General features: G+C 42.4%; 1 protein-coding gene across 4 annotated transcripts; it reads right to left on the reverse strand.

The window, feature by feature from the left end:
• Positions 1-959: 959 nt before the first annotated feature.
• Positions 960-24,014, reverse strand: SMAD1 (SMAD family member 1). Of its 4 annotated transcripts, none has more exons than XM_053460840.1 (7): positions 23,801-24,014; positions 16,375-16,910; positions 12,028-12,282; positions 9,455-9,568; positions 3,552-3,773; positions 3,051-3,307; positions 960-2,316 (listed from the first exon to the last, which is right to left on the reverse strand). In XM_053460840.1, the coding sequence occupies exons 2-7, from the start codon at positions 16,772-16,774 to the stop codon at positions 2,173-2,175; spliced, it is 1,392 nt and encodes a 463-aa protein (XP_053316815.1). In that variant the 5' UTR covers positions 16,775-16,910; positions 23,801-24,014; the 3' UTR covers positions 960-2,172. The 4 variants fall into 4 exon arrangements, with proteins under 4 accessions (XP_053316815.1, XP_053316792.1, XP_053316801.1 ...); XM_053460817.1 differs by having other exon boundaries at positions 9,455-9,571; XM_053460826.1 differs by lacking the exon at positions 23,801-24,014 and adding an exon at positions 22,788-22,994 and having other exon boundaries at positions 9,455-9,571.
• Between the last annotated feature and the right edge of the window lie 330 nt (positions 24,015-24,344).

A 24,344-nucleotide genomic window follows, 5' to 3' on the forward strand; every position in this document is an offset into this window, starting at 1 on the left:
CTTCTACAAAATCCTGCCCAATGACATTGTCAACAGAAGGATATGTAAAGCAACACCCAAGGGAGATACTACCAGCTTGGTGCGTCTTTATACCTCTCCAGACTCTCCACAGAGGACAAATACCCCTTTATTAGTACAGACCAGACTAAATACATTAAGTTTCCACAGGGGTTGCACGTTAGGCCAGAGGGAATTCAAGTTAATGCTGCACACTGTTTGTAAATTAATGAGACGGTGACAGTCCAGAGCTTTGATAAACAAGGATGATATCCCGGTACTGGCAAATGAAACCCTTAGTTCAGTCACAGAAAAGTGACAAAATGTCATCTTAACACAGAGCAAATTTGGTAGATTTCTATCTTTGGCGGGTTCATTCTTTCAGCAAACTTTGCCTCTATGCGGTCATCATGAAAAAGGGGAAAGCCGACAGGAACAAACTGCAGCTGGCTCCGATCGCATCAGTCGCTGCTATTTAATTAAATATGGAAGTCACTCCTGGCCTCCGCATACCCAGCTGTCTGTATGAAACGCTGTACAGCTTCTCGGCTCCGTCATGTAATTGCACATTCGCTTACTCAGCAGGGTGGTGTGCCAGGGGTATGGATATTAAACGAGTAGCATTTCTAAGGAAATCTCAGCTAATTTAAAACAGACTGCCCCTGTAATGAAGGCAAAGGGTCAAACAACAAATGGAGGGGGGGTGTTTGTTAATTATGCAGCATCTAGCATTATTCTGCAGATTTGGCAGGAAGACCTTCGATACGGGATCGCCAACACATTAAAACTTTTAAATCTGTGCCACTAGGTTTACCTGATCACAAAGCAGCAGTACTATGGAACTTTAAAACAAATTTCAAAGATTCAATTGCCATTTGCGCAACTTTAAAAAGTAGCCTGGGAATGGAGAGAACATGTACATCAACCGTGAACCTTATTAATGAAGTATTAACGCAATCTCATGCTGGTAAGCAAATGACAGTTTATTTAAATTTCTAGCAGACACAATCCACTAGATTTCGGAATAAAAGTACTTTATACAAGTACTACAGCTTAACTGTGAATATAAAAGACTAAGAGAAAACAAATAGTACAAAAAGTAACAATATAAAAAAAAAAAAAAAAAATTGCGCGAATCGGAGTTATCAAACCAATCCAAATTTGTAAGCTTGGAAGAAAATTTATTCAGGCGTTGTTTGCAATCCAGTCTTCCTGCAAGCCCTTAAAAGGTCTAGCTCTTAAGCAAAGAGTTGGGCTTGATCCATAGCAGAATACTCTAGCAATAAAATGTACTAAAGGCATTTCTTACATGTCCGCTATAAGGGAGTACCCACCCAATCCAAGCACCTCCGACAAAAAAGGAGAACAGTGAAGCATATTAAAAAAAAAATAGTTAAAAACTGCAGAGAGGGGGGAAAACAAAAACAAACAAAACAAAATTGTGTTTAAATGTTACCCATACCGGCAGCTGCAAGAAGGTACCAACAGACTGGATAAACTAGGACATGAAAGGGATTGCACAGCAGATATGAAATGGCCTTACTGGAACAGCTTCACCCCCCCCCCCAAAAAAAAATTATTCGTAATGCTTCATTGTAAAGAAAGGGGAAAGATGTACAAAATAAGCGATATACCCCAACAGTTCAGTGTGTAAGGGAAAAAGAAAAAAAAACGTTAGTCTTCTGTGTACAACAACTACTGAAACTACTTGTTTTAATGTAGCCGAGACATCCAGAAAACTTCAAATGGATATTCAGGTTTTATTCTAATGCTGCCCCCCCCCAAAAATATAGTTTGTGAGAATGCTGGTCACTACTGAAAGCCTCAAAATACAAATTGTATCGCTTTAGTTTGTGCGCACAGTCTAACCTAACAAAGCACTGTTAGATGACAATGCTATACTGTGGACAAGAAATCCAAAAGCAAGCATTTGCTGCGACTCAGGGGGGATCACATTTCATTAGGGTAGCAACTGTGCTATGGACTTGAAGATCATTTTCAAACAGTTCCTGTTTAGAGTTGGTCACAAGCGTCAAGTATTTGAGGCTCTCGGATTTAAACGAGGAGAAAAAAAAAAAAAGGAAGTCCTCTTTGCCTGTATGTGTCTGAATCCTACATCCTTCAAGTACATGCACGGCTCTGCTGCACATCAAGAGGCAGAAATGTCCTACTCCATTAGGAGACCGAGGAGATAGGGTTATGGGGTGAGCCCATCTGAGTAAGTACTTTATCCAGCCACTGAAGAGGGCCATGAAGGTGAATCTCAATCCAGCAGGGGGTACTTGTTACATCCTGGCGATGGTACTCTGCACCCCAACCCTGCAAGGAGAAAGAGGAGAAAAACTTAATTCTTCACAAACATTACTTACAAAAAGATATATTTTCCAACACAAGCAAAACTGATTGCTACAAGATAGTTTCCCGGCCTTCAAGCCAGCGCCCCGTGCTCCAAAAGCTTATTTCCTGGTCTTTAGAATCCAAGCAAACAATGACGGTTACACACTGAGGGCTTGGTATTCACTTTGGAGTCTTGCGTAGGGAGTGTTGTGTGCTATTTAGAGCATAAAATGACTTGTCCTATTGCCAACAGCCCTTGCTTCACAGATAAACAGCTAGTCGCTATTTAGATACAGCAAACACCAGCTCATCCCCTTTATTCACCAAGGGGAGCTGTGGTTTACACTCCTCGACTTCATTATATAGAATTATGAAGAGCCAACCTCAGTCAGTATCTACTGTAGGAAGAGCTTGGCTGTCCCAATGTGATTCATCTATTACAGGACCAGCTCAGCCTTTATTAGCGAGTAAGCGTGCTGGCTGAAATGGTTCTCCCAAAAAGTCTTTAGTGAATAACCCACAAAAAAGCATGGAACATGCTCTGCCATTTAAAAGAAGATGGTTATCTGAAAAGATGTACTCTCCCCTTTCAGGAATGTACTACAAAATAAATAAACTATATCAATATTTCATATACCAGCTCAAATAAAAAATAATGGCCAGCAGTAAATGAGTCAAAGTATGTTTGCATTTCACATGTATTTACACACCCTTACCTTGACAAAACTCATACGGATAGTGCACATCTTCGTCAGCTCATAGACCGTCTCAAAGCCATGATTTACAGACTGGGCCAAGAGTTGAGCAAACTCCTGGTTATTGAAAATCTTCAGGCTGCAGCCACTGGGTATTTTACAGACGGTGGTAGGGTGGAATCCATGGTGATAGTTACAATTTCGACTCTGAACAAAAATGCTACTATCACTCAAGCACTCGGCGTATACTTCCCCACCAACATAATACAAGTGAACACCTAAAATAAAAAAACACAAACATCATATTTTAAGATGTACACAGGTAATCAGAGGTGTTTTAGTAAACCATAATTCATGTTCTATTGCATCTGACAGTTTTAGTAAACCAGACTGCGCCTGTCTAAACGCAAGACCCCTTCAACCAACAATCCGAAACAGAACACTATGACTAACTTTTCTTCATCAAGCGTTCTGCTTATTACAGCATTATATTGTGTTGTAAGCCAATTTAGCAAACGTTACCTTTTCCAATGTGCCGCCTGGTGTTCTCAATAGTGGAGTTGCGGTTAACGTTGGACAGGAGCCCAAGGCAAAATCTGTTCCTGTTGTTTGAAGGATCAGTAAAGCCATCCACCAACACACTTGTGGAGGAGGCATGGAACGCTTCTCCTACACGATTGTTGAGCTCATAGTAGACAATAGAACACCAGTGTTTTGGCTCCTCATACGCAACAGCTTGAACATCTGCAAGAAAGATATTTCTCTTATCACACGGTATGGAAATCAGTACTCTACTTGCTATCTGGATGTGCATCCCGATTCAGCAACGACATTCAAATGCTTTAGTGATGGCGATACATTGATAACAGCAGTCATCACACCTGCCAAGTTTGTCTGAGCCGTTTCACCATCTAGTCTTTATACCAGATACTTTCTGCAGATCTTTAATGTTATTGCTATTAAAGTGAAGCCTGGACAGCTTCGAGTCTCACACTGAAACGCAACAGTGACGTTTTTTTTTTTCTTCTGGATTACAAGTTTACAGCACACTTGACATTTATACCCAACAGACATAGGCCCAAGTACTTTGGGAGTGATAATGGCTGATTTTTGGGTGCATATTATATCACAGCACAAACACACACTTTCATGTTAGTAAGGATGCTAGAAAAAAAATAAAAAAGCAGTAATTCCTTTTTTTGAGCATTGGCCAGATAGAGGACTTGTGAATTTGCATGCGTCTCCCAAGTCGTATTTCGCTGTATACAAGGACGGAAAAGGGGTTTTGTCAGTCTGTTAATAACTGAAGTGTTCCAAAGAGAAAAATTCTTCAGTTCACCAACCAGCCCATTTTGACATAACGTACCTTCACACACACACTCTTTATATAATAAAGCATAAAGATAAGCAAGGTAGGAAGCATGCTGGTCTGAAACTGTTAGATACTAGGCTTACGGTCTCTTTAAAACATACATTTATGTAAATACCCCCTCCCCATTTCAGAACTGCTTCCACTTTAAACAGAGAGTTACTCCAACACACACCCTCAGCAAGTTCTGCTGACCTCCCTTAAACCCCACAAGCACTCAGGAGATGGTAGCGGGGGCTGGAAAGATTTCAGCATTGCATTTAAGGCAGACAAACTAGGAGCTCCACGATCTCTTCTGGAGCTCTCCTTAGCCAATTAAAATGTGCATCGTTAAAAGAAAGGGTTACTTAACTTTCACACATCAAGATACAACTAACCATCAAGGCTGCATCTTTCTCAGACTTTGAGAGAAACCCTGCCAGCTGGCAATTCTTACAGAGTGAATCATCCCTCTCTCACACATTTTTCACACAACTTCCTTACGTTTGCTATAAGTCATGCAGAGCAGGTGCGTTCTGTCCGGGTTCCCAGCAGAGACCAACAATGGAAATCACCCAACTCTACAGACAGGACGCAGCTTGTTAAATAGAATCTCTCAGGACCAACAAATCTCCCACGGAATAGGCTGATGAACAGTTGGAACGATATTTTGGACAACCTTACTGTATTGAGAATTCTTGAAAGATAGGCAGCATATTAGAGGAAGAATTATAGAATAGTTAACCGACATTGATGCCAGGCCTAATGTGTGGAAAACAAACACCACAAAAACTAGGATTTACCCGCTAAAAAAAAAGTTGGGAGACACATAGGAACGACCTTGTTCTCCTTGAAAACCATCTAGCTGTGTAACAATTGCAAAAAGGATTTTCTAAATGATCAATTTTTAAACCTAAAGTTGTATTAACAGACACAATGTGGCATTGAAACACAGTGATGGTTGCTGATAAAGGGCCTCTGTAGGTCAATATTCTATAAAAATATATACAATTACACACACACACAGTCATTTACAACATTAACAATGTCTATGCTGTACTTCTGATCCATTTCATGCTATTTTTCAAGGGACAAAAATTGGATTTTTTGAGAAACACGGCACTATATTTAGAAGCAGACAAATCCAAATGAAGTCTCTTAAGTGAAGGAATTAAAAGGCAAATGGAAGTATAAAATCACCTACTGTGGATTTACATTGAGCATATAGGGTACTGCCGTTCAGTGCATGCACTCAGCAGGTTCCTCTCGGACTACACCACGGTTGCGGCTTTGGAACGTAACATACTAGACCTAAAAGAGGCAACTGGCAACACTGACAGACAACAAAGAGGAGCTAACTGCTTACAGAACAGGCACTGAGGAGGGTTAAGATAGAGGAGAGAGGTTTCTGGGATAAAGAGCTTGTTTAGCTCAGGGCTTGACAAATCCCAGGCGCCAGAGAATTTTGTCCTGGCGCCTAGGTGTAGGTGCACAAAAAATTGCCCCCGCGTCACCACGCGGGGGCGCTGCTGCTGCTGCTGTCTGCCCAGGAGTCTGAGCAGACCAGCACAGCCACTCCGAGCCCGCCCCTGTGATCACTCCCACGGAGTGATCCTGTAGGCTGAAAACGCGGGTTGCAGGAAAACCAGCAATCGCGTTTTCAGCTGCCACAGGCAGCTTCAGAGAAGGTGGTTGTGTGTTGATTGGGTCCCCACACAACACCCCCCTGCTGCCTGATCGCTCCATGAGAGCGACAGTGCAGCGTTAACCCTGTCAATTCCCGTTTTGTAAGGGGCTCTGCTGCTGGTGGTCTGCCTGGAAGCCCAGGCAGACCAGCAACAGCAAAAACGAGCCCCCACAAGCCCTTTGGTGACTCCTGTAGGCATGGAAGCCTACAGCAGTCAAAGAGACTCCCCCTGCAATGGCTGGTCTACAGACCAGCAATTGCGTCCCAGCTGCCAAAGGCATCTTCAGGGACAGGGTTCTTCGGTCTCCACATAAGTGTGGACACCAGCCCCAACACCCCCCTGCTGACCGATCGCTCCATGAGAGCAACAGTGCAGCGTTAACCCCTTCAATGCAGGGGTTAACATTTGTCCCCACAAGCTTGTGGTGACTAAATATCAGGCAATGCTGTGCTCCAGGGTGCTTCTGGGTCAAATGCTGTGAGTTTAGTAAGTGGGCTGATGATGATCAGATCACTCCTGACCAACTGTTAGTTTTAAAAAAATCCTGGCTCCTAACTTTTTTGCTGGCGCCTAGATTCACAACAAATTTGTCAAGCCCTGGTTTAGCTACGCAAGAGATAGTAGGAGCTAGGAAGGCTTGCTCCTGTCGCCATCCATGAGGATCCGATGCTAGGAAGGGTAGCCAGGTGCTGGGTGTAGGGGATTCAGTGATAAGGAAGGTAGATAGGGTACTCTGTTGTCTCCCGGTGGGCATGTTGTGGACTGGGTAGAACAATTGCTGGGAGGGGCTGGGGTTGATCCAGCGGTCTTTGTACCTGTTGGTACTGATGACGACAGATACCAGCAGCAGGCAGAGGGCCGATAATGATTTCAGGGCGCTAGGTCACAAACTTAAGAAAAGGTCAAATTCTCCGAAATGTTACCCATACCCCACGCTACTTCAAGGAGACAGCGGGGGGGGGGGTCATTGTACAGCTGAGAAGGTGATGGAGGATGGTTTTGATTTTTGGAGCACTGGACAGACTTTGCCGTCGGCTACAGACTCCACAACAGACATGGACTGCACCTCAATGACGAGGAGTAAAAGTATTGGGGGACAGGAGGGTTAGAGGAATGGAGGCGTTTGTAAACCAAGTGCTAGGGGGGAGGGCAAAGACAGGACTGGAGAAGGAGTCAAAAGTAGATTGAAGCTATAGTAGACATGCTATAAGCCACCAAACATTAGCATTGACGGGCAGAATTGATTTTTTTTGCAAATCTAGGTTAAGTTTTAATCGTGGGAGATTTTAATCACCAAGATATCGATTGGAATTGTGGAACAGCTAGCTTCGCTAAGCACAGAAAGTTTCTGAACCTGCTAAATGACAAATGTCACAATTAGTAGAGAACCCAAGCGGAATGGATGCCATCTGTATCTGGTAATAACAATGAGGAGCTTATCTCAGACATTTAAGAGAACAATTGAGAAAAGTGACTAATATGGTTTCACTTCAGATTAATTCAAAGCAAATTGATAAACTTCTCCTAAAAAAATTTAAAGCATATAAATGAGAAAAAGAAAAAACCTAAGATGTTTGTCATTTGTTATGCAAAATGGATAATTTGTTTTTCTTCAAAGAAAGGACCAATGGCTGAGCCCTTCCTGGTCGCACTTAAACACAGCTAAGGTAGACAAGGCCCCAGGGCCAGATGGTATACATCCAAGGCTACCAATTCTAGCATGACCACTATTTTTTGATCTTAAGTTATTGTCAGGTCAGGTATAGCGCAAGGCAGATGTGGTGCCTATAATTCTTTTGTGAAAGGCAAGTCTTGTCAAACCAACTTAGTAGCATTCTATGACCTTGGATGACATCTATTTGGGCTTTGAGAAGGCATTTCTTATGGCAGACTGCCGCTTGGAATCAAGAAGGATTTTTTTTTTGTGGCAATGTGAGTTATAAGTAACTTATAAACAAAAAACCTGTTACTAGGACCTCAAACTTATGAATAATCATCTTATAAAGTTGCAATTGTCTTTTTTTTGTCATTAAACTTGTCAGAAGCCAGATTTCAGCCCAGAAATCCGCAGAAACTCCTTTGTATTCACACTTCTTTTGTAGTAAGTGCCGAGCTACAATCTAAATACGAGTCTGCTCAGGTACAGCACAGACCGAGTGTCAGTTACATGTCCAGGAAACTCTGCTGGGGAATCAATACGGCGGCATTCCTGAAAACAGGAAGAACCCAAAGCGCGATGCCACATCCCGCACATGAATACAGGACAAAGAGTTAAAATATGTATCGTTTGCTCGAGGACCAGAAGCAAAATAAATAAGTTACATTTGTACACAACTGCTGGATACATTTGATGCAGAATGTCTTATTGAAGTAATGACTAATCGGCACAAGACAAAGTGCAAAAAATAAAAAAAAGGGGAAGCACGAAAAAAAACAAAAAGTGAAAACTTTGAGGCCGATACAAAACTGTTCCCACGGGAAGAACACAGAACAAGTTCCTAAAACAGAAGAGCAAAACAAGTGTATCCGCACATGAATGGGGACCTTACAGTTAATGCAACTTAAAGCCTTTAATTAAATGTTTTAGGAAAGGGGTGGGGGAATGAAACCGACGCAAAACCGAATGTCAAGTGCCTTTCTGTATAACTGCCAGTCATGCTAGTTATGAAAAAAAATTAAATAAAAAACGACACAAAACAAAAGCATAGAACCATTTCTTTTGGTTTTTATAAGGCCAGCTCATGCATTTTATGGATTCCAAGCAAGTTTTAGAAGTGGGGGCAAAGTGAAATAAAATTATGCCTTAATGCTACTTAACCAATACTTTCATTTTTTGTCATCTCCCTGAAATGTGCATGACTGAAAAGAAGCAGGACCGCATTCAACCCCAGAAAATGGTTCTTTATCTTATGGAAACCGTAAGCTGTACACTGGATGATGCATTGCGTGGGATCCACTCAAAGTCAGAGGGACAACACGGCCCCTCCAAGTATGAAGTAGTGGAACCGAATTATTCTTTTGGAGATATAATTGGCAATTTGTTACTAGCAAAGCAAGAAACAGTGGAGACCAAAATACAGAGTGTGCGGGCATGCTGATGAGCAGAAGTCTCCTCCTGCTATAGAAAGAACTTTACAACAAAACATGATGAACAGATTTGGGGGAATACTATACATTTAAGAGGTTGAATTAGTGATTAACCCTTAAGTGCCAAACATATGCAAGATTACACACACACACACACACACACACACACACACACGTGTGTGTCTAACCTTTATGCGGTTATGTACTGCAGCTTAAACATAACCAAGCAAAACTATGAAACATAGGCAGGCTTCCCAGGGGACGGGGGCAGCGTGTCCACAAAACAAGCACGCACTACATACCTGCTCGGTTTACTTCTTGAGGGATGGTAGGCACCAACATGTTTGTGTCCATCGGCTGAGAGTTATCCTGGGTCATCTGATCATCAGGAGGCATGTAAGCAGGAGGAGGGGTGTCTGCTACACAAATGTATATATATTAAAACTATGTCAAACTGTGCAAGAACATTATTCAGAAAATGCTTGGAAAGAAGAGACTTTCCAGAAATAACCAGAAGGAGGGCATTTTAAAATAAATGAGTACATTTTCTCTGTCTCCCGACAATAGGATGCACTTGTTTTGCAAAATTATGGAGAACTCCCGTAAATACATTTCCTTGCTTTATAAAAAGGTCATCATATGCCCTTTTAAATCTTTCCTTTATTCCTTTATATTTCCTATAGCCTGCGCCTCCAGGTTCTTAAAAACATTGTTTCCACGTGTGACTTGCACCCCAATAACAGAAGGATTTGAGGATTAAAAGCAGAACTGCACATCACTGCAGGCCACAAAGAGGGATCATTTCCCCACAGGCAACCAGATTAACTGAACACACTTTGTAACAATCCTTATGTTTACACCCTTTCTGTGGGGCCTTAAGTTGGACAGCCTTACTCCGTGTTAATGACCGCCTGCAAAGAGAAAGATTCCCGGAATCCTCTTGTGAACAGATGTAACCCAGGGTTGCAAAGAAACATGTTTGCATAATGCCATCATGCAACACAGAAAGAACGTATCCAAAGAACTTTGTGACAATCTTTGAGGGGGCTGGTGCTCAAAGAACGTTTTTCAAGAACTCTGGTATTGAAATGACAAAAAAAAAAATTGCAAACAATTCTTTTGTATCAAATTAAAGTATTCTAGTAGTCTACACTAGAATTTACAAGGGGGGGGAATCTTCAAAGCACATTTAACAAAAGCCGCCTGTGAATGAAATAATAGTGTGAAGTGTGAGAAGTTCTGCAGCACATCGCAAGTCTGCAAATCTCCTGTAAACAGATGGTTCCTTCAGAGAGCTGGACGGCAGCAAGGGTCTCCCACCGACAATGGATGAGTGCTGGGATCTAACAATATTCCCTTGTTAGGAATGAGGTAGAGAACAGAGAGTTGTTATAAATGGTAAATTTTCAAGCTGGTCAAAAGTGGTAAGTGGTGTCCCTCAGGGTTCTGTTCTGGGACCAATTTTATTCAACATATTTATAAATGACCTGGCAGTAGGCATTGAAAGTCATGTTTCTGTGTTTGCAGATGACACAAAACTAGGTAAAGTTATACAGGGCGAGCAGGATATTACTGTGCTGCAGAGGGATCTAGATAGACTGGGGGACTGGGCACTCAAATGGCAGATGAAATTCAATGTAGATAAATGTAAAGTTATGCACTTCGGGGTAGCGAATGCACAAGCAACCTACACCCTAAACGGTAGTGAATTAGGGTTAATGACAAATGAGAAGGATTTGGGAATTGTTAGAGAACAAACTAGGCAACAATGTGCAGTGTCAGTCTGCGGTTGCTAAGGCCAGTAAGGTATTGTCGTGTATAAAAAGGGGCATCAAGTCGCGGAATAAAGATATAAGTTTGCCTCTGTATAAATCAATGGTAAGGCCGCACCTTGAATATGCTGTGCAATTTTGGGCACCTTTTCTAAAGAAGGATATCATAGCAATAGAAAGGGTGCAGAGGCGGGCTACAAAATTAATAAAAGGAATGGAGCACTATAGTTATGAAGAAAGGTTAACTAATTTAAATCTGTTTAGTTTAGAAAAACATCACCTCAGAGGGGATATGATAACGTTATATAAATATATTCGGGGCCAATACAAACCATTGTGTGGAAATCTGTTCATAAACAGGACTATGCATAGGACACGTGGTCATGCATTTAGACTGGAAGAAAGGAGATTTAATCTAAGGCAGAGGAAAGGGTTTTTTTTACAGTAAGGACAATAAGGATGTGGAATTCTCTGCCTGCAGAGGTAGTTTTATCAGAGTCTTTACAGATGTTTAAACTGCGACTGGATGGATACCTGGAAAAACATAATATTCGGGGATATAATCTTTAATTATGGGGAAACAGCTTATTGATCCAAGGAGAAATCTGACTGCCATTTTGGGGTCAAGAAGGAATTTTTTTCCCTGGTTAGTGCAAAATTGGAAAGAGCGAAGCCGGGGTTTTTTGCCTTCTTTTGGATCAAACAGCAACAAATTAACAGATATAGGAAAGGCTGAACTTGATGGACGCATGTCTTTTTTCAGCCTATGTAACTATGAATGCTGTATATAATAACTTCATAATCCAAAAATAGTGATTATATATACACATAAATCTACAGTAATATCTCACAGCTCACAAAAGTTTTAAAACTGATTGTTTTGCCCTGTGTTTTCTCTTGGAATGTTTAAATAAAGTTTCAAGCCGAGGATGTCGCTAAAGTTTAAAATAAAGTTTGAACCTTTCATCTCAGGTAAAAAAATAAATAAAATAAAAATAAATAAAATAAAATTAAAAAAAAACCTAGATGACTGGGATGTTGTTTGACAGTCTTATAGTCATACATTGAATACATGTTATTTTGTTGCAGCAACGGCATCGTACCTGGAATCTGGAAAGGGCTTCCTGGATCGGAGCTGGCTGGCGAGTGAGGGTAAGTACTACTACTTCCGGGAGAGTTGGGGTAGCTGCTGTTAGGCGAGTGAGGGAACGGGTGGCTGTTTGGCTGCTGGAAAGAGTCTGGAAAAGTGGCGTTGTGTGGCATATGTGGCTCGCTTGGCTCCATGGTGCGGAACTGGGCCAGAAGACTGTGCTGTGGGTTGTATTCACTGTGCCTTGGAACAAGGACTGGCGGAAGAACTGGAAGACAGAAAGTAACGTTATTAGATAAAGATCAACTTTTCATGCACTGTTTTCAGATTCTAACTTAATATTGGCAAAAGTAATCTTGTCTGGAGAAGACCGGACACGTGCAGATTGAACAGGGAAATGGCTAAAAGGAGGAAAAAAGTGAAGGAAAACTGAAGAGGTAAACCTTTTATCTATCATTAGGTGTACTACCATAAAATTAAATGTTGCGCATGTTATGTATATATGCGCACGAAAACCAAAGCTTAGCCAGCCACACAAATACCCGTGTGTGTTGTTACAGGCCAAGCCGACGAACATATCTGCAACTTTCCAGGAAGCAGATAGACTTCCTGCCACGCACCCGCGCAGACTTCCTGTACAGCGTTTTATCGCGATCATCTCACCTTGACACCTAGTTTTCCAAATCACTTCCAAGAGCTCTACTGGCAGCACATTTAGACAAAATAAGGTAGGGGTCATGAAGAGCAAGAACAGGTTTGGAGATAAAAAGGTATGAGATACAAACATAAATAAGATCCTGCCATTTTAGGTTTTGTATGTCTCTTAAATGTAAGGAGGAATATGAAGTGTGTGTGGGGGGGGAGAGAAATCAAAGAATATAGGCGAGTGGTTAGAGGCCATCTTCTGTTAAACAAGGCCATCACCAATACACATATATTGCAGTTCACCTAGGAGTGGTCAGGATCATGGCCCATCTAACACACGCTCTTTTTTTGTAGGCGAAACATTAGCTTGAAAAGAAAAATGAACCTGTTTATTTTTTATGTATATAGGGCCAGGTTTAGTATATACTCCGATTAATTTGGCTTATTTGGAATAACAGAAAATGGCTAAATTACTATAAAATGTTTCTGCGAGTTTAAAACTAGTTCTGGGGAAAGAAGGCGCAATAACAACGTTAGGGATGGGGGGGGGATCTATTACTTCACCTACACAAGACTCCAAAATACATAGTTTGTGTATATAATTATAGATAATCACATTTTTCATTTTTTTCTGTTCTCAGGACATCACATGATTCACCGCACAGAAAACCGGAATTAATCTCACAAAACACTGTGGTCTGGCTCAACGCCGGCAGATTAAGAATTATATATAAAGGATTTTTGATGTCAGTTACGGGGCAGAAGGAAAGAAAGCCGCTAAATAAAACGTGGTAGGAGCATCGGAAAGGCGAGAATGAAAATGCCGGCACTGCCCCCGTCCGAGAGCCAGGTGTGCGCACCGTATCCGACCCGTGTGCAGGCAGCGCTTTCCCTACAACATCCCGAGGGCCTCCCAGCAGACACGCTGTACGCACATTTCATTGTGTGTGTTGGGTTTCTCGCAAATGTTTATATTATGTCTAGTTGTATGAATTGGAGAAAATCCCAGAATGACCAAAACGCTCAGTCTGCAGCTTTGCATATGTCACGGCTACGTTCCTCCGCTTACACATTTCTTCCTTCCTAAGAGATAACACTCCATATTAAATAGATTAATTGGAAAGAACTATTTTTACTGCGTGGATTTACACACATACATTAGTATAGGCTAGACAATATTAAGTTTATGCATTTAAACTTACTTTTACCATCTTATTCCAACAGGCACAGTAGCGGCCCCTGAACAGTAGAAAATTAATGTCACCCTCAATTCCGTTAACATGAGGAATGATTCGGGATAGAATTTAAGAGTTTTTAACTTAAATGACAGTTTCCATTGTAAATACATAGGTCCTCCCTAATACGCCAGACTATATGATACAGTTGTATTTGCTGCAACAGATTAGGCCTACAACCCAATTCACTAAGGAAGGAGGATCATCTACAAAGAAACAATCGCTATGAGAATATGTAGAGTCACACCGCTGGAGAACAAGACAACATTAACAGAGCAAAGTGTTTGTCACCTACAGTCCCCAAGAACGTAAAGGAAATTCAAGGGAACCCTGCATAGAAGTAAAAGGGATAATAGGCATCCTTTCTATCTCAAAAGAAATAGAATACAAGCGGCCCTGCATTTTAAATTTTTTCTTCACATCAAGAGAAAGAAACCTCTAGGAATTTAGACTCGTTGACAGGATGGTCACCCAAAACCTAGGTTTGGGCATCATGCCCCCACGAGACATATTTTATATGCATTTTTGGCGTTCATTGACTTTCCCTTGATGCAATTCTTCTCGGAGGTTTACCAGATGCAGACACCTTTTTTTGTTAGCCTTATTAGCAGGCCCCCCTCAGATTTTCACTTATGTCATTTTGCCACGTTGCCGTTTCCCCTGTACTCTTCATACGTGTGCTATGTTTCAGTTTGATTTCTTTAATTACAGCTGGAAGTCTCGCAGGAGTCATTCCGACTCCGCTTGTGTTTTATTACAAAAGTATAAGCAGCAATGGGTTAGACACATATCTAGAGATTCTCCCAGAGTCGGCTTGCAGAAGAGTTTACACGCTTATCTCACGCTTACCAGCGCCCATGTAGACGGCCAGCAACACCGACTCTAACAAGCACGTGGATTGATTTCAATCCAATGGCCTGTTTTCAGTAAAATCCACCGAGGGGTTCGCTGCAGCGTTTTAGTAACATTTCCTTTTATTAAACAAAATAAAAAAATATCTGCAAATTCAGTGAATGGCTGAAAAGTTCTGTCCAGCATCAAAAAGTGACCAGCCCACCTTACAGAGGGCCTTCTGTCTAGTCCAATTTTACTGTGTATTTTTTTTTTTTTTTTTTTTAACGTGCGTCATGTTGATCCACGTTTCTGCGACTAACAAAGTCACTCAGGGGCTCAATGAGACAAGTTCACCCAGCTGGTTTCTATGAATACAGTCACGCATCGCTTACCAAAAAGGTGTAACTCATAGCAGGTGAGAATACAGATGCACGTAGCCCAGACTGCGGGGGGGTATATAAACACCACGCACGTCCACAAATCATTATATACACACGGGCTGCCAGTGTCCCACATACGATATCCGTATAGTGATTGCGATTAATCCCCCTGCCCTTCGCACCGCAGACATTTCTTACAATTTTAACCAGGTGGGCATATCCAGTTTTCTTTTACAGGGACATAAAGCAAACAGTATTTTCAGGTTTGCTCCCCCAGCCACAGCGTGTCATTAGCGTGGCTTGCAAGGATGTTCGGGAGACGTATAATAACTGGGCTACAATAGTTATGCATTCTGTTACAGACCAAGTAGCTCACTGGGACTGACCCTTTAAAATGAATGGTTAAATCACTGGGATAAATTAAATCAACTGACCAGCAAACCCCCGGTTTAGTAAATATACCTTCGTGGCACAAATCCATTCAACTTTATATGTTAAATGACTGCCTTACAGAGAGGAAAGGATTTACTACGGGGCAAGTTATCACAACTATCATTACTAGAATGCTGTCTGAAGCAAACTACAGTACAAAGCCTGTATTAACACCATACTACCCCCTCTTTACTCATCGTAAATAATCTTTGCTGGGTTTATCTCAATAGTAGATGCAAAAACCAAGCCCATTGAGCAGTAGTGTAGAAGCACAAAACAAATGCCCCTTATAAACTGCTGTGTATTTCAAAAAGTGATAGTCATCTACAGACACAGCAGATCCACAGTTTGATGAAGATGTGAGCGAGCTATCTACATGGAGAAATCCCTCTACTTTTGAAGATGTATATGCATAACCAAGAATGGGGGGAGGATTTAAGCGCACAGAGTTGACAATGTGTGGGGAGGAGAAACCAAGTTACATTCTGTGGCTGAGGATTCATGTTTAGCCGGGCAGTCACCAACTTCAGAATGCATTTAGCATTTGTACTACATTGAAGGCCTAAAATATATTTGGCAAAGCCCATGCGGTACCCCCTACTCCAGCAGGATGGGCAAAATACTCCCCCCATTAAGCTAGAATACTTTTTGAAAACCATACTAAAATGCTAAAAATAAGACCAAGGTTGCCATGGATTATTCGTTTTGGAAGAAGACCCAAGTCATATAGAAAGCGTGTTACCTCAACAAGCTAGAATACAGCAGTGAGTGACAGCGCCATCATTAACAGCATAAAAAGGCTGAACATACAAGTCATACGTTGTCGACAATTACCTGGACTTTCCACTCTCTTGTAATGGTAAGGATTGATGCAAACCTCCTTCTGTTTAGAACCAAATGGATATTCGCAACACTCCAGGGGTTTCAGTTCATGGTGACTCTGGAGGTCAGGCCAGCGCCAGACACGACAGTAAATCACATGCGGGAGGCCCTTGCGATGCGAGACTTGTAGACGGCCATCCAGAGAGCGGGGAATAGTGACACAGTTACTGGGCTGTCCGGGACAGCTGAGGGCTTTCTCTAGCTCTTCCATGGCTCCTTTCTTCTTTTTCAGTTTCTTCACCAAGGCATCCACAGCTTTCTCTGCCCATTTCTCCTCCTCATCTCCCTGTTTCCACCCAAGCAGTCTCTTGACTGCCGGACTAGTAAAGGAGAATAAGCTGGTCACGTTCATCGTGACTAGTCCCTACAAACCACTGACTTCTCTGAAGAGTCCGAGACCGTCCTCGAGGGTCTTATGTTTCTGCTTCACAGCTACAAATTGTAGTTGTCCAGACCACTAATCACAGTAAAGAGTTGCCAAACAGATCCTGAGGAGAAGAAAAAATAAATAAATTAAAGAAGGTTGGGGGACTGGGATGTTTCATATACGATATTTGATTAGCGTGCATCATTTTCGAACTTACTGATTAAAGCAAAAATAAATAAATTCCACAATAAAAACAAAAACGACCCCTGTAAGTGCGGCGACTGACTCCAGATTTCTGCAGTATGTTTACACCTGGTTGTTCTGTGGATAGGCAATGTGTATTCAATTGCACAATGCTGCATCTCATAGCATTAGGGCCACATTAGTTGATGAGAACACAATGGATACGCATGAGCTTTTCACGTAAAAGAAGAGTTTAACAAATCACATTGACAAGCTGCCTTAAGTACTTTTCAAATGACTGCCGTGTACTATATCAAAAACCAAAGCACAGGGAATTTTTGTGCACAAAAATAAGCTTTTGGGCAGTAAATATATTATATATATATAAAAAAAAAAAAAAAGAGAGAACAGCCTACAAGGCGGACTATTGTAAAGGGGTCTAGCAGGTTTTACATTGCCAACCACAATTTTGTGTGAATGTAGCCGGATGGCTCTCAAATCGCCCAGGTGTTTTATCCCACTCAGAGGCCAGAAACATAATTCTTTTAACAATGAAGTCTTTCTCAACAAAAGCAGGAACACAGCTGTGATTTAGCACACTGTCAATGACGGTTTACACAATGATGACACAAGAGGAAGAGCTTTTCATAGCTGTTAAAAGGGCAGAGGTTGCTCACCGAGTCCTTGCAATAAAATAAATAAAATGACATTAACCAGGACTGGCATCAGCAACTCGGTCACTAGGTGCCAAACACGGGTTGTTTTGTAGGAGTAAGTCTGATATCGCAATACCTGTGCCGTGCCAACGGCTTTTGTTCAATTGGTATTACAAGCTGTCCGTTATATTTAAAGGCGCAGTCACTGTCTCAATTGTTGCAGAATAATCCTTCAGGCTGTCCGTTTCAGAGACTTGACAGTCAAACCTGTCATTATGTGACTGCTTTGTATATAGATATCTGTAGGAAACGCGCAAAAACTGACTAATGCCAAAAAACACCTGCCATTTGGAGCTTGGTCGAAAGTTTTCTAACTGTAGAACAATCACAATTTATGACAACTGGGTACCAGAAAATCGCTACCTTACTTCAATGTTCAAGGGAAATTGAGATTTACATGGCTTTATTTAACTATTTTTATTTTATCTATCAATAGGCCACAGTCTCCAGACTAGTCTTAGCATTACCATAGACTATGGTAGCCATCCCATTTAAATACAGACATATGAAGGCTAGCAACAGCAGCAAAGCGCCCGCGTTAGAATAAATTAAATGGACTAGCTAACTAAGGGAAGAGAGTCAGCGGGATGAACCTGGCCCTCGTCCAGCTCACCTGTGAAGCAACGCTCCAGAACCCAAGCTAAGTACGGGAGGAAGCGCTTGTTTAAGCGAGACAAAAGAACGAAATTCCTTATCTTTCCCAGCGGAGGGATTCAACAATTGGGTGTGTGGTGTGGGGCTGTGTGTTGCTCTGAAAAAGGATACAGCTTGGAAAGATGTTTCCTTTGATGCCTGTGAGGAGTATGGATGCCTTTCCGTTGCAGAGGGCCTTGATTAAATTATGCAATTAGAGCTGAGTGGACACATCTATATATAGCAGCTATCCTGCTTTTGTGCTTCTCCACACCCACGCAGATGTACATTTTGGTAAAAAAACACCACCTGTTTTCCATGGATGGTTCAAAAAGTCAGGGAATGAAGAAGAGGCGGGGGGAGGCTGGACGGGAAAGTTAAGGGCGGCAGGCCTGCGATTTTATCGTGGTAGGAGCCGTTTAACGCTGCACACTTCCTGATCTATGTAGAATAGGCACGTGCAGGCAAATTACAAATAAAAAAAATAAATAAATAAATTATATATATATATATATATATATATATATATATATATATATATATATATATATATATATATATATATATATATCAGTTGAATGTTACGTAAACGTTTGTCTGCACGTGTATAGATAGGCTTGGATTACACAGGGCTGTTCCAATATGGCGAGAGAAAAAAATTAAAAAAAAACACCACAATCTATAGCAAACAAATCCGAAAACAATGTCACCGCGGCAGACGACCAGCTTCCCACTATGCGAGTGTTGATTAAATAGGACAGAACTATCAGTAGATGCACTAACATCCTTTCAGCTCTTCCTTCTCACACGGAAACAGACACTTGAGAGGCTTAAAAGGACACACAGACCTAAGATTTATTGACCGCACTTCGCTATCCCAGGCCCGTAGATGGGACGTCAGAGGGAAATCGTTCACAGAACCAATGAGAAGTTATGTTTGAATATTATGCACATATAAAGTGTCAAGAGGCACAATTACACCAGGGTGCAGAAAAGTAAAGAGAGCTATCACAAATTATTAGACACATCAGATGTGATTCAATGTGACCGCATATTCCCGCTTCAGGTATAGAGACATGGCACCATAGATGAAGCGTCATTAGCCTACATGTCACACGCAGCATTACTTTCTGCATCACAGCGGCGCGGTCCTGTGAACGTTCAGAGCGGGAAAGTACTCAAGCACCTGGGATCAACGAGGAGCAGTCATGCCATTAAAGCCTACGGAGCAGGTCTTGTTGCCAAAGCTGGGAAATGCATTTGCCCCGGCCGATCCAGCAGCTTGACATTTATACTCTGCTGATGGCAACGGGAAGAGGCTTTCTTAGAAACACTTAACAGGAGAATATCAAGCTTATAATATGAAAATATTGCTGGGATTGTTCCATTAAATAAACGGGAAGGGGCATTGTTATTTTGTTCTGGTAACAATAGGCAGAAGAATGACAAATTTGCATGTTATGAACCCAAATCTCGCTGTCTGGAACAGTATGGAACAATCTTGTCCAAGGAAACCGATATTGGTGGCACAATCACCATAAGCCACTTTAAGTGCCATTTGGAAAAATAGGCTTCCTGACAACACAAGAAGCAATGTTTTTTTGCTATTACATTATCAGCAGACTCCATAGCACCGTTTAAAGAGGGGACTGAAATTATTAAACTATATTGAACTTTAAACAGACAATAAGATTAACACACGTTAATACATATTGGCAGATTCTATTATCCAACATAAAACCCATCTGTCATGGCGACTGGCAAAAGGCATCACCACGTTCTGTGCTACATCAATTAACGTTACACTAGTAGAACTTACATTTTAAAAACACTTTTAGAACTGCATGAACGCACACACAAAATAAATAGAATTTATGCATTAGCGGGTACTGTTTCACTAAGTGCTTAGTCCTTATAAACACTGCAAAGTGGAGTCATTTTGGCAACTGGGAGGAGTGGGGTAAGATGAACTTAATTCATTACTATATAGCATAAATCCAACACTTGCCCTGATGTTGGTGCCCAAGCCCATTACAGGCATACCCCGCTTTAAGGGCAACCATCGCCCCGTTCACCCACATCTTTTGTGGTGGAAATGGCGCAACAACCGCAGTACAATACATGCTTTGATAAGCGACAAAACGCAGTGATTCACTTTAAGTACATTTTTGTTTTACTTACATGCTCTGGACCCCATTGTGTACATTATATTGTTTGTCAATATAGGTGCCACATCTTACGAATTGTAACAGGATATCTGCAGTCAAGAGCCTTTCTTTTAATGTAGGAAGCATAAATAATTGCCAAAAAAACGTGTAACCAGCAACAACCGGTCAGCCAATGATTGACTGGCCTCTGCAGAAGAGAACCACAATAAGGAAACACTAAAAAGTCACATGACTAATAAACACCACCACATCTTCTGTTTTGCAAGAGGATGGGGGTACTGCAGAACTCCCCACATGCATTTGCCCCTTTCCACACTCCATAGCTAAACGTCATGCAGAAGATGCGTTTGGCCGAACACAACAACTCACCGCCACTGTTTCGCGCATGTGTGGAAAGAGCTGCCGCTGGTTTCAATGGGAGCACTCGAGGCTGCCAATCTTTGGTCAGAAATGTCAAGCCCTGGAGGAGGAGGGCAGCTTCAGCAGCAGGACTGCAGCCTTTGTCATGTAAGCGACTTATTTGTTTTGAAAGAATAACTATTAAAGTAGTCACACAGGACTTTAATAAGCATTCTTCTGTAGTGGGCATCAGGGACACTGAACAGCCCCTTTAACAAGGGGCCCATCACAGTAGCTACAAAATGTTAAGGCAAGAGAGGGGGCCACTATACTGACCAAATTCAGACACGACAGATCATGTTATATCAATGTGCCCGTCATAGATAATACTTCATATAATCCAACATTAGGGTGAGAATCTTAATTTAAACGTAAGACTCGAGCGTTACAAGGTCTAACGCTCCTCTAAACGAAACCACGAGCAGCCCACTGGCTACAAATTAAGTTTCATACATACTCAACAGAAACGAGATCTGTTTGTGAGCCTTTAGAAGCAGTCGCTTGCACCACAGAGTTGTCAGTACATAATGCATTACGCCGCAGTTCACTGTTCAGCTGCCTTTTTAATAAGGTCTAATTATGATTACTGAACCGATAGGCTCACATCATACACTTTTGCTGGATGACCCCACGTCGCCCCGATGTATCATTTTGCACCAGATCAGTGCAGTAAATCAATCGGAGATCTGAAGTAGCTCGAGAAGCCTGGTAATGATGCTTTCCCCGATTCCCTCGGGGCTCTCCATTAGACATTGCTTACATTATTTATAAGGGCTGGATGAGCCCTCCATTAGCTAAATAAATCTACACAGATGGGTATCCTTTTATGTACAACTTGAACTTGTAGCATTAACGCTATTAAACGCATGGCACCCACTGTAGCATGCTATAAAGCAGCCCAGAATTTAATGGAGAAATTCGTACAGTTACAAACCATCTATATTATTAAATTAGAACTTTAACAGAAGGTATACGTAAACCCAAAAAAAAAAAAAAAAATTAACGAGACCACCATAGTATGCTCAACCTCTAACAACGTAATGTTAGAAGAGCTCGAGGACATATAAACTGGGAGGAAGAAAAAAAAAAAAGTTGGGGATATTATCTCAAGAATTTTGATTTTTTACAAGGGTGTCAAACGAAACAATATTACTTAGAAGACCTACAAAATGTTAATTATTGGGATATAAACATAGATTATACATACTGAAGTTACAGCAAGGGTTTGCCCCCCTCCTGTCCCCGAACAACGACTCAAAGATGGGTCCATGAACAGGATAGACCCAATTCTATTAACAATTACAAATTAAATCACGAGGTTAAGAAATTACATTTGCATGATTCGGGGTGAGACAACAGGCCACCAGAATGGACATTACTGGTTAAATAGACTTACAAAGATATAAGCGAGAAGCACGGGTGTGATGTACGGTCTACTCTATTAAATCAACATACTCGGCACATGTGTAAGGACACCAAAACTCAGCCTACAAAGAGGCCACAGTGCAACGCGTGACACTAGCCTATTGTATAGGTAGCCTACGCTAATTAGAGCGTGCAGGATGGTCACCTAACCCCAGGGCGGACTGCAGAAATAACCAAGCTGTAGGCAGCTTCAACAGACATAAAAAAAAAAAAAGAATTACATACCTAGCGGCCAGAGGTCAAAAACCAAAACACAAGGACAGCCCAGTGCCCTCAGGGGTAACCTGATCCGGTCCCGGAGCGTTCCTCTCCGGAGACTCTGAAAGGCTCCGTATTACCAGACAAGGACGGGGCTTGGATCTCGCAAAGCTAGCTAAGGGCTCGAAAGATTTCCACAGTAACCAGCGCCCGAGGAGTTCCGAAACATATTCCCCGAGGAGGACCTCAAACAGCTTCCTGACTGATGCAACTCACCGACTACAGCCTTCGTACACGGAACAGGAAAACTCTCTCTCTCACATTGTTCTTCACCCCAAGAACCAGCTCGTTACTTTGTCACATTCAACCGCCGAAGGGACAAAGGGAAGGAAACAGACCTTCTGCTGATCCAGCTTGGATACAAAAAAAAACATTAATAAAAATGATCCAGACCCCTTAATATCCGAGCGATCAGAAGCAGTTACACAACTACATTATCAGACATGAAGTCATCCGGGGCTGGGATTGAGCTACAAATTGCAGCCATATGCTGATTAAAAAGGACTGCTGGCCCAAGCTGAGAATACGCAAAAGTTCTAGAGCAGAACAATGCACTTTTTGTCAAGTGGGCACAACTTCTAGCGGAATACGGTAGCAGAAAGCCTAGCTTTATTGCCCTTTAAAGTTTTTTTAAGGGTTTCTTAGAGAGGAGGGGGAAAAGTAAAGTTTTTTTTTTCTTCACACATTCAGAAGAGGTGATCCCGCCTGGATCGCAGGACTAGGGTGTCGAGATGTGGGAAGCCTTTCACACAGGCACTAGTGTGCAGCACTGCAGGCGCCATCATACCCCTCCTTCCCCTCCCATTCCAGGATCCAGAGGGAGGGGGGGAGAGACTTTCCCATCGTCCCGGGGCTGCCCATCACATGCCAACTACCCAGGCCCATTAAATCACTGCTAGGAAAGTTCCCACACCCCGGCTTTGTCCCACAGACACGAGGCGGGCACCCCCATCCACACTGTGCCAGTAGCGAGGAGCACTCCTATACCCCTCGAGGGCCCCCATGTTGGAACCGGGGACTCTCCTAGCTGCGGAGATCCCAGCCACCCAGGCTAAAAAGTTGCCAAAGCTGAGGTAGATGCCGATAAATACCCCAAACTGCCCGCAAAACCCACCTACACTACCCCCCTCCCCGGCTCCGAAACTTTAATGAGTCCCACTGGCCATGGCGACAAAAAGGGCTGAACCGGGAGCCGTGCCCGACGAGCGGTAGTAAGTCAGAGCATTTACCTGGCGGCGCGGGAACGCTCACTGGGGTACGGCTTGTCGGCGGGGCACAATGTAGGCAGAGGCTCGCATGCCTCCCAGCAGCAGCAGCAGCCCGGGATGTGAGCCGCCTCCTCCTCTCTCCCCGGCTGCCTGGATTGATCTGGTCTCACTGGCGTCAGGGAGTCGGAGCCGCCCCGCTGCCAATACACAACACATACACCCCAGCCAGGGAGCGTCTGCAAAGCGCCACCCCGAGCACACGGCGCACTGCAGGACAGGGGCTCGTCTTAAAAGAGTCCGAGAGGGGGAGGGGAGGCAGAGGCACACAGTCACACATACATGTTACGCGCACATGTCTTCTCCTTAATGCTCCCACTGCTCTCACTTCCTTTACTGCCACCGTTTGGGGATGTGGTTATCGATCGGGCGGGCACATACATAGATATGCGCTATCTATGTTAATTACATAAATCCCAAAAAATAAATACACAGAGTTTTTTCCGTTAAAAAATTAAATATAAATAAAACAGTTATTCTATTAATGCTTTTTTTAATATAACATATT

Source organism: Spea bombifrons, chromosome 1 (genome assembly GCF_027358695.1).
Source record: "Spea bombifrons isolate aSpeBom1 chromosome 1, aSpeBom1.2.pri, whole genome shotgun sequence".
In the NCBI taxonomy this organism is placed as follows: Eukaryota; Metazoa; Chordata; class Amphibia; order Anura; family Pelobatidae; genus Spea; species Spea bombifrons.

Bases quoted from the DNA above. Each gene is read 5' to 3' on its own strand.
- SMAD1 (XM_053460817.1), bottom strand. From the start codon at position 16,774: ATGAACGTGACCAGCTTATTCTCCTTTACTAGTCCGGCAGTCAAGAGA. The intron at 12,283-16,374 runs GTAATTGTCGAC...TCTGTCTTCCAG, and splicing joins CAAGAGAGTGGAAAGTCCAG to TTCTTCCGCCAGTCCTTGTT. The intron at 9,572-12,027 runs GTACGATGCCGT...ACATTTGTGTAG, and splicing joins AAGCCCTTTCCAGATTCCAG to CAGACACCCCTCCTCCTGCT.